The sequence below is a fragment of the Condylura cristata genome, unplaced genomic scaffold, assembly GCF_000260355.1.
Source record: "Condylura cristata isolate star-nosed mole 26May11 unplaced genomic scaffold, ConCri1.0 scaffold00001, whole genome shotgun sequence".
In the NCBI taxonomy this organism is placed as follows: Eukaryota; Metazoa; Chordata; class Mammalia; order Eulipotyphla; family Talpidae; genus Condylura; species Condylura cristata.
In genome coordinates, this window is record NW_004567102.1 from 20,309,448 (window position 1) to 20,320,247 (window position 10,800).

At 33.3% G+C, this 10,800-nt stretch overlaps 1 protein-coding gene across 2 annotated transcripts in view; it reads right to left on the minus strand.

The window, feature by feature from the left end:
- Positions 1-2,678: 2,678 nt before the first annotated feature.
- RAB23 (RAB23, member RAS oncogene family) overlaps positions 2,679-10,800 on the minus strand; it is a 25,041-nt gene continuing 16,919 nt past the window's right edge. For both annotated transcript variants that reach the window (XM_004673596.2, XM_012724360.1), the window contains 4 exons: positions 9,618-9,774; positions 7,858-7,940; positions 6,867-6,959; positions 2,679-4,919 (listed from right to left, as the gene is read on the minus strand). In XM_004673596.2, the coding sequence (XP_004673653.1) occupies positions 4,780-4,919; positions 6,867-6,959; positions 7,858-7,940; positions 9,618-9,774 (473 nt within the window). In that variant the 3' untranslated portion in view covers positions 2,679-4,779. The remainder of the gene's footprint in view (positions 4,920-6,866; positions 6,960-7,857; positions 7,941-9,617; positions 9,775-10,800) is intronic.

The window sequence follows — 10,800 nt, forward strand, 5'->3', positions numbered from 1 at the left end:
ATAACTCAGGAAATAAAAAAATCTAAACCTATAGACAAAACCCAGAAGTCCCTGTTAGTGATTATATTTTTCAAATCAACCCTTTACTGTTTATTTCTTCTTCTGTATGTATGTGCTACTCCATATATAAAATATATAAAATATATAAAATGAGCTCAAACTTAAAGGTTGTTGTTGGAGCAGTTCTCATAGATTAAAATCAGTTTCCTAGGCTTGAAGACCTGTTTTAGTCAATGTTAGCATGGTGGCTGACATAAGAAAAAAAAAAAAACCTGTTGAACTATGTAATTATTTTGTACCACAGGACAAAGTATGTGTATTCTTTTAGGAGTGGGAACCTAAAACCTCAGAACAAGATAAAACAACTATTCTTTTAAACACACTGATAGGGGGCTCTCTGGTGGCACAGGGTGAGGGCTATCATGAGCCACTGAGGCATGAGTTTGATCCCTGGCCAAGAAGCTGACCCACATGGTGCAGCAGACCTCTCCTGTCTTACCCGCTGGTCTCCTCATCAGTGTATTTCAGTAGATCCACCTGTTCTCCCCACTCTGTCTCTGGTGAATCTTCTCACTTCCCATACCTCTGGTCTACACCCCAGCTCTTGTATGCATAAATAAATCTTTTTTTAAAAAACCCACCAGACTGGTAATGACAGAATTATAAAAGATGCTTAATTTTTTTTTAAGATTTATTTATTTATTTATACAGAGCTGGGGTACAGGCCAGCAATGCGAAGGGTGAGAGGATTCACCAGAGACAGAGCGGGGAGCAGAACAGGCAGATCAATGCAGTACACTGCTGAGGGGAGCAGCGGGCGGGTCAGGAGAGGTCTGCCACGCCATGTGGACACCCCCAAGGCAAGGCAGAATCGAACTCATGCGGAAGTGGCCTTAGCTTCTTAGTGCAGCGCTTTAACCCACTGCGCCACCAAGGAGGGCCCTAAGATACTTAATTTTTAAGGCAAAATTACTTAACCCCATACTGTTAAGTTTCATTAAATATTCACTATCAGTAAAATAAGGATGCTAAATATTGTAAAGTATCTAAAATATGAAATAGTTTTAATTTTTAGAGAAGTCACATTGTACCTTTTTTTTTTTTTTTAATTTTATTTGTACATACAGAACTGGGGTATAGGCCAGAGGCTCAGGAGTGGTGAGAGGCTTCACCAGAGACAGAGTGGGGAGCAGAACAGGCAGATTGACGAAGTACACTGCTGAGGGGAGCAGCGGGCAGGTCAGGAGAGGTCTGCCTCGCCATGTGGTCACCTCCGGGGCAGGGATCGAACTCTTGCGGAAGTGGCTTAAGCTTCTCGGTGCAATGCTTTAACCCGCTGGCCACCAGGGAGGGCCACACATTGTACCTTTTACTTTTTGGTTCCATACTTATATTATCACACAAACTTTAACTTTGAAATGCATTTATTTTTTGATTATTGAAATTCATCTTTCATGAATTTTTTTATTGAGTAGTACAAATTAAGCTTGAGGGCATAACCACAACTCATTGGCAATACATACAAATGGTTTCCTGTTCAAATTTATGAAAGTAGTATTTAATAGTAACAAAATATAGAAGGGGTTCTGGTTTCCTTTTAGTCCAAAGATTTTATTTTTAAATCCAATCAATTAAACACTTATAAACATCCCTCACCAGATATTTCAAGAGAGGGAAGAAAAGTAGCACTACCTACTAAATGTTATTATAGCCATATCAGCTGGTGACCCACAAGTTAGACGAGTGAGTATTTCAGTGCCACTGTAGAGTTGAACATTTTTGTTAGCAAGTAAACTCATTAATTATATAGGTTTTAAGTGTTTCAGGGTAAAAATCCAAAGAGTGACAGTAGTATGTACGGTATTTATAAGTAATAGTTAAAACGAGTAAGTCATTAGATAACTGCAGTATGGGAAATTTTTTCATCCGTCAGTTCATTTTGTTATCGGAAAAAGATATCCCAATGATACAGTAATGGGAGCATTTCATGAGGTTATCAGTGACTCTTCCAAAGGTTTTTTAAAAGGACACTAACAAACTAGCAATATTTTATGCTAAATTAATTCATTTTAAGCTGTGAGGCCACTTTAGTGAGGCCACTCCCTCATTCTAAGCTCTTCCAAAAATATCCCAGACCCTAAAAAATTATAGGTCTGATGGAGAACATTAATGAGTGTTCTTTCTAAGCAATGTATAGCCAACTTCTAAAACAACCATGGGATTTCATTCCACATTGAGGAAAGGTGTTTATTCTCTTTTTGGTAGTGTTAGTTTTACTTTGGGGGAAAAAAAAACTACATGTGTGCTATGAAATATCAGGTTGGGTAGATAAAAAGGAAACTATTTAGGCCTAATTTTATTTAACGATATTGCCCTATATGAGCTATTCTATAAACCATTCAACTGGATAGGCAAGACTGAAAGAAGAAAGGAAACCTGAGGAACTCTGAAATATGGCAATTATTCCACAACTGTGTGTTGTATGCTAAAAATCAGATATTGTGTAAAAATTGTACATCAGAGCACATGTAAACAATACTCAGATCTTACACAAGTTTATCTTAGCATACAAGGTTCATCAATAGTAATGTTTTTTAAGGGAACCAAGGCTTAAAGGAGAAAAATTTAATGTCAATTTTGAAGGTTTGAAATTAGCTGAGGGTATTTAACATAAAACGTGAATGATTTTCAGGCTTAATTATTTTAAATTACTAATTATAATTACATTTAAAATACAGAAATACAAATTAAAATTCAAATGTGTAACAAAATCACTCTTCAGGTCTTACAAAGAAATTAGGACATAATTAAGTACATAAAGTTATATTACAAATATCAGGGAAGTTGCAAACATCATTCAGAGGTTACATTTTTTTTTATCTAGAAAAGTAACAAACTCACTCATACCATTTAATTAATATGAAATAGAACTGCAACATATTACATACTGTGATTTTCTCCCACCACTAAAGTCCTTAAGACAATTTGCCACAAAACATATTTTGCGCAAAAATTAAAGAGACTATATTTCAAAAAATAAAAAAAAGATGATTCACTAGCAAATACTCATTTGTTAGGAGCTGAGCTTTTCCCCCAACACATATCCCACTGCCAGCAATGGGAGTGGCGACAGAAAAATAGACATTTTATATGACTTTGAAATAGCTGATTCCAGATTATGCAGTATTATGAAAAGCAAATGTCACTCTTGACCACATAACAAGAACACACCCTGGAAATTCTATTGTGTTCTCATTGTTAGTATGGACAGGGAGGTAAGGGTGGCGCAGATGGAAGTCTTAAAAAATATATAAAAGAAACACAAAACATGCATTTAGTACAGATAATGAAAAATGACTATGACACATTTTCCAAGAAGAGTTATTTTAACATTATTTTGAAAATCTGTAAAAACTAGGTATATTGAAAAGGGTTAAAAATAAAGTCACTGATGGATGATGACCAGTTTTAACAGTTCATACAGTATCTTAGCTGGAAAGCTACTGACCCAAATCACATTTATGCTCTGTCACATGACTGACTACTTACTAAAGTCTTTTAATAAATTCTTTTTGTATTTGGTGCTGACAGAGCTCTCGAGAAGGTGCTCTATAAACTGAAGGTCATAGAAATTTTTAAGTGATAATCTTAAAATACCATATAAAATATGTAAACAAAAGATGCTTTAGTGTTAGAGGGTATTATAAAATCCATAATGTGGACTAAGGCAAAAACCATCTCTTGTGCATTTTAAAAGATTGTTAGCATAATCCTAGAAAGTTCGAAATTGCATTTTCAGTCAGCAGCAAAAGGTACTGGATGCACCACTGCACTTCCTAGCACGAAGGGTAACTGCAGATGTGCTGTGTATCTTCACAGGGACTTCGGGATATACATATGAAAAATGACTTTGTAACAAATCTCATCTGGGAGATGCACTAGCATTAAAACATTCATACTCCTCTTTTATCTACCCTGTCACAGAGGAAAACTACCTTAAAGGATAGTATAAACAATACAAATTCTGATAGTAAAGCACTGTAAAAATTAGGCATGGTATTTTTGGCACAAAGCACTTTTTTAAATCCAAGCTCATTTTGCAAAATATATGTCTAGAATTTTTTATTTGAAAATAAAAACTTTTACCATACACACATGTGTAAAGGGTTTTATGAATGAACAAATTAGATTCTGTTTCCTTAAATACTGCACACGCACTCACTTTTCTTCAGTACCGGATACCTGCATGCATACCTCCTCCTCATTCTGCATTACACAGATATTGCACAAGTAACATCGCCAAACACACAAGTGCAGTCTGGCAAGATTTAGGGTTTATCTTTCTATATTTTTTGTAAGTATTCAGTTTCAATACTATCTTCCAAAAAAGTTCTCTGACCAATTTCAGAAAAATAATGCTTGCTGTCTTTCCTTGATCTATAGTATTAAAATTTGTACCTACATATTTAGGCATTTCATTTGTTTTCCAGCATTTAAAATTCAGCTAGACCTGTTTTTGACATTTCTTACAGCATTCCTTCAAAAACAGGAGAAGCTTCGTCTAATGTAAAAAAAATTTTTAAATGAGTCCAACAGGGCAGTAATTTTCCACCAAAGATCTCACTCCATTCTGAAAAACACTGTAGAACATTTAGTCTGTCAACTTTCAGAAAGCCATCAGGTGCAAAGTCTTCAAAAAAAACTTAAGACATACCAGGGCAGCCGGATTGGATTCCTTATTGAATTGCACAATATAATTTTTTTTCTCCCTAAAACACTTTAGGGTATGCTACAACCGCTAAATGGATTTCTGTTTTTCTTGGTCCTCTGTTTGTTGGGTCTAAGATTGATGACATCTCCACCATTAAGTGTACTTGAATTCTGACCCAAGTGACTTCCACCAGACGTATTAAAGACACCTGTATAAATTGAGGAAAAACACAGAGGTTACCTCACGGTACCTGTGCAGCTTGTGCATTTAGCTACTTAGTAAACCAGTAATATTTGCACATATTTACAACTTTAAGCTTTTGTTTTCATTTCACTTATTTTTAATAGCCAGTAGACACAATTCAAATTTCAAGGCACAAAAGGGGACACAGTTAACTAGCATGTCATCCATTTATTTCCCCATGTATTCAGCTGTTATGCATATGTAGGCAGAAATGCATTTATAGACTTTTTCTCCTTTTTTTATCCAGATGGTGACATATTCTATACTTGTTCTGCATCATTTCACTATTTCTGAAATATAGTCAGTAAATTCTATAATTTAAAAACTTAATTCATTAATCTTTTATCATCTAATTTCCTTATAGTGCCTGGTTTGTGGTTAACAACAGTAATTTGTGAGATTTTATGCTCCTAAACACACTCCATTTGTAGAAGTTGTTAGTAATGGAAGACTTTATAATCTTGGCTTTAAATAACAACAAAATTATATGTATAAACAAAGTGGACATATAATCGAAGTGACGAGTAGACAAAAGGGATGAGTTACAGAAAAACTTCACTATTATAGTTTACATTTTGCACTGTACTCTTCATAAAATGTAATCTCCAATACATTTAGCCTCCATGATATACAAAATTCCAGGCCGGAGGCACTATCAACAATACAAAGATGACTTAGACCAATTTCAGTTCATAGGAAGTTTACAATCTAATAAACAGGTGAGGTAATATACAAGTAAGTAATGCTATAAGTCACTATAGATCAAGTATTATGAGACACAAGATCCCACAGATGATTCAAAGGTAGACTGATAACATCCAATTCATAAAGGGCACGCTACACGAAGAAGGTGGAACTAGACACCTGGCGATCTCGTGCTCTTAACTGCTGTTTACTTAGAAGGAAAACATGGAGGCCATAGCTAGCTTCCGCCAGAAATATAACTGAGAACAGCCCTAACTTGAGGAATGAACAGTTCTTTGACAGAGATGGGGAAGGAGAAGAGCCAAAATGAGCAAAGGTGAAGAAGAGTGGGCATGCTCAAGAAAGATCAAGACTCCTGACAGAACCAGCAGGTGGGGCCCATAATAGTGGAGCATAAACTGCTTAAGAAGGATGTACAAAGCTGTTTTTAAATACATAGCCTGCATTTGATTTGTTTCATAATGAGAATCTATCACAGGGCTTTAATCAGTGAACTAAAGGAGATAAGAGGGAAACCACAAAGTCAGGCAGCAGCTTATTCTAAATTGTTTCACAAAGCATTTGAGATGTCTGACAGTAGGAACATATACAATAAAAATAAGTCAGAACCAAGAAAAATGTAAAATAAAGGAAGTGAAGAAAATGATGTGTTTTTGTGTATGTAGTGAGAGGGATGGAACACAGATACAGCATCCTTAAGAGACTAGATATAGGCTTTAAAAATAGAAAATTTGATTCTCATCCTCCTGGAAGTCAAAGCAAAGAGATACAATCAATTACTGCTAAAGAGACAACATACGTGTACATTAAAGGATGTTTAACTTTTCTAATATTTAGCAATGAAAGAACAACAAAATTGTAACATAATAATGTATTAAGAAAGAGAAAGGTATTAAGATGGTACAAGCATAGAGTCGAGGGACACATTTGTTAAAACCTCTGTAATATAAAAGGCATAGCTAAATAAGAAGTTTCATCTGTGTCTTAATATAACAAATAGATTTAGAAAATTCAATAGTTTTAAAAATTTGTTAACACACTTTTTAATTAGAGACCTGATTCTTCTTCAACAATAATCACTGAACTAACAAGTAGTCACATTTCTTAAAAAAAGGAACATTTTTATTTTTAAAAGTAAGCATGATTATAATGAGTAAAAATAAACAATACCAAGTAAACATGGGGCTAAAGTTTCCTGGGTACTTACCAATTTTGTTACTATTTGAATGCATTAGTTCTGGATCCTCAGCTATCTGCTGTTTGAGTTTTTGAAGGTATTTTTCAGCCAAATATTTAAAAACTAGAATTACAAAAAAGCAACCTTACCAGGTCAGTATAATTTATGCATGTAAAATCTGTTATTTCACATCACTTACTACAATACACATTTATTAAAAATATATCAAATTAAATTAGAATCAGAAATACACAATCTAGTTTAAAAACTTCAACTTTTAAAAAGTATGTGTCCATTACCTGAGAATCACAAAGGTAATATTAATAAGTACATAATGGTATTTTATTAGTAAAGAGATAATACTTATTAGTATTTACTTATTACTTATTAGTAATACTCATTTACTTATTAGTAAATGAGATAATACTTGTGAGATAATACTTGTAGCCATTGGATTTTTAGTTTTATGCACTGATTAATATTCAGCAACAACATATTCAATCTTGAAGTCTCCTTTAAGGGAGGAAAAAAAAAACCAAACCTATCCAGAAGACACTTGAGCAACATTCAAATTGCAATGTATATAATAAGTACAATTCTGAAATTATAAACTTCCTTAATCTCATTTTCTTAAACTGAAAATTATTATTAACTAAATCATCATAACTACCTAATCTATTACCACAGAACACTAAAATTGTGATTTTTAAAGGTATGCAGGAAAAACACGAAAGCATACACACACATGCACATAGTTTTTAGGATTAGGGAAAAAAAAAACAAACGAACAAACTCCTGTGAGCTTTCCTGTAGAGAATAACAAGTATTCAAAAATAGTGAGTAAGGACTTTAACCTTCAAGCATCATCACTTCAAATTTATGTAATAATGACAATAATAACAGTGACAAAAAGAAAAGTCTGAAAAGTCTGTTCTCATTACAAATACAATTTTTAAAGAGAAAAAAATGTAAACAGAATAAAGCAAACTTCCTATTCCTAAACTTAAAAAATAAAATTTACCTTCATTCACATTTAGATCTTCTTTCACTGATGTTCTGTAGAATCTTAGCTTTAACTTTTTTGCCAGTGCCTCAGCTTCCTCACTAAGCATCAAATAAAAAAGGAATAGGCTTATAAAAGTATTTCTGATAACTTTTTTTTACAATTGTTTTTAATTGTAGTTACATGTGACAGTGTTTACTTATTGTGGTAGTCAGTTAGCAATATAAACATATCATTCATTATATATACATTGAAAACCAAGACAGTGGTCTTTTGGTTACTTCAATTTTAAAATAACAATAAATTAATCAAATAATGCAAACAAAATAAAGATCACTTTTAATTAATTTACTGGATACAATTTGGTAGGGGGGGTCGGGGGAGGTGTAGCAAATCTTCCAGGTCAGTTGAAAACTATATTCTCAGTGTTTAAGTGGAATATTTAGTTTTCACTACTGAGATAATAACTAGCAGCTATTATACTATAACTGTACACAGATACTTTTCTATAAAGTTACTAAATTCTGGTCTCAAGATGACTAAATATTTATACTTTTAATTTTCCATCATGATTTTACAAAAATTTAATCTAATTAGATGCTGCAATCTCATACTACATCATTTACTTTACTCTTAACTAGCTATGAAACTGTCCTGCAGCCAAAGCAAGGGTCAGTATATTAATAACTGTCTATAAGACAGCTCCTAATTTTAGTGTTATCAGAATTCCTGATTGTGGACTCCTGATTTTCATTTTATTAAGATTATAATAGAGATACTCCAGAATGGTTCCCAACTCATCCTGGTCTTCACACCTATGTGTAGTCTCCTCCCATGCTGTAATAAAGATTGGTTTGTGTGATCACATTATACAGAAGTGAGAGTCTATGATTTCTAAGACGAGGTCATAAGAGGCATTCTGCTTTACTTTCTCTTAGATCACTTGCTGGGGGAAGTTAATAGCCATGCTTTTAAAATTCTCATGTAGTTTTAGGTGGGAGAGACCCAAAGGGCAAAACTCTAAGGCTTCTGCCAACAGATGAGTGAGCCATCCTAGATGTAAATCCTTTGCTCCAGTTAGACCTTTATGTGACTTCAGATCTAGATGACATCTTGACTGTAACCTCAGGAAAGAAAAACTTCAAACCAGAACTACCTTGCTAAGGCACTCCCAAATTTCCAAGGCCACTAAAACTCTGAAAAAATAAAATAGCTGTGGGGTTTAAGTCCAAGTTTTGGGTTGATGAGTTACACAGCAACAGACAACTAGTATAAAGGCATATTTCAAACATAATGTAAAATCAAGCAAAGATTTTTAAAGGTAGCAAGAAATATTAATAGTGCAATGAATACTTGTATACAAAAAACAAGTATCTGGAAGTTCAGCTAGTTCACATATTTGACTTAGTTTTGAATATATAAAACAATGTAAGTCTGAACTTATTTATTTAAATTAATCACCATAGGGTAGCTACTTACTCTTGATGTTAAAACATCTAAGGATGTTTCTCTTAACATTCAGTATATGTCAATTTGAACCTAACATTAAAGGTTGGATTTGTGGTGCAAGATCTTAAGATTAGAATTCTAAAAGAGCCTTCAAAATTTCTTTCTTGTTCTCTTCTTACAGTTCAAAAATACAGAATAGCTCTCAGAAATATTAAGTATAGGCAGTCCTTATAAAAACCTTTCCGTAATTTTGTTAGGTCCATGCAAAAATTAAAATAGGTTTTAACTTTTCAGAATTACCACCACCTCTTCAAAAGTAGCCATCTTACTTCTTTATACAAGAATCATCCAAGAGATCAATCTTATTTTGTACAAGTACAGTTGGTATATCTCCAACTTCAGCTACTACTTTCTCTCTCCAACTGGAAATTGCTTCAAAAGATTCCCTGTCTGTGGTAGAAAATACAAGCACACAAGCCTGGGCTCCTGTAGGTCACAAAATAAAAATGTTATTTACATTAATGAAACAATATTATGCAAGCTGAGGGCAACTTTTACTTTTATACAAAACAACTTTTATGTAATTATTAACCTCATCTTTGCAGCACTCAGCTTCTTATTGAACATATAAACTATTTTTTAATTCAAAGAACCAATTTTTATCGATAACAGTTCTCAAACTGACTCATATGAAGGTGCCCTAAAAACTATGTACTTTTTCAGAACATCATGGAATACTGACAAGAAAATTTACATTGTAAGAGGTAGGGGGAATAAAGTAAACATGAAAGACAGGCTTTTGTCAAGTTCTTTTAATATTTGTCATTTGCTTCTAAATTTCTTTCAACATAAATTTAAGAAAAATGTGAGAAAAACAGTATTTTCTCACTTTATTCACTTTTTTAGAAAATCTAAATAATTTAATTTTAGTAGAATGCTAGTGATAACATAATTTGAGAATGAGTATAATAAAATATTTATCATATAACATATATATGTAAAATAGTGAATAAAATTTAACTTAGTTTTTTATCCTGTTTTGCTGTACAATTCTCACACTATTCTTTTAGCTATCAATTGTCAGATTAGGTTGATAATATCGAAGCAACAGCCATCTGGAAAAAGCTTTTTTACAAACAAGCAGCTATCAAATCAGGCAGCATCATGACAAAAGCAGGTGTTACACAAGTAGGGAAAAATCACTGAGAATTCCCTGGACTCTATCCATGTCAGCAATAATTTCTCCTTCCTTTCAGATCCCTCAGGTACAAAAGTTCTTACTAAGACTCCAGATATGCACACCTCCAGATAGACATTCTAAGGTCAAAAAGGTTATTAGTATATCACCAAAGATAATGCCAGTGAAAGCAAAAGAGTTCCAATGAAAGAAAAAAGCAACAGGTTATTATTACTGCAAAAGAGAAGCCTCACCTAGGAAAATCTTCCCTACTCTTATACAGGTTTTAAACCTAATAATAAATGAATTAAATTCATTTATTATTAGGGGGGGGT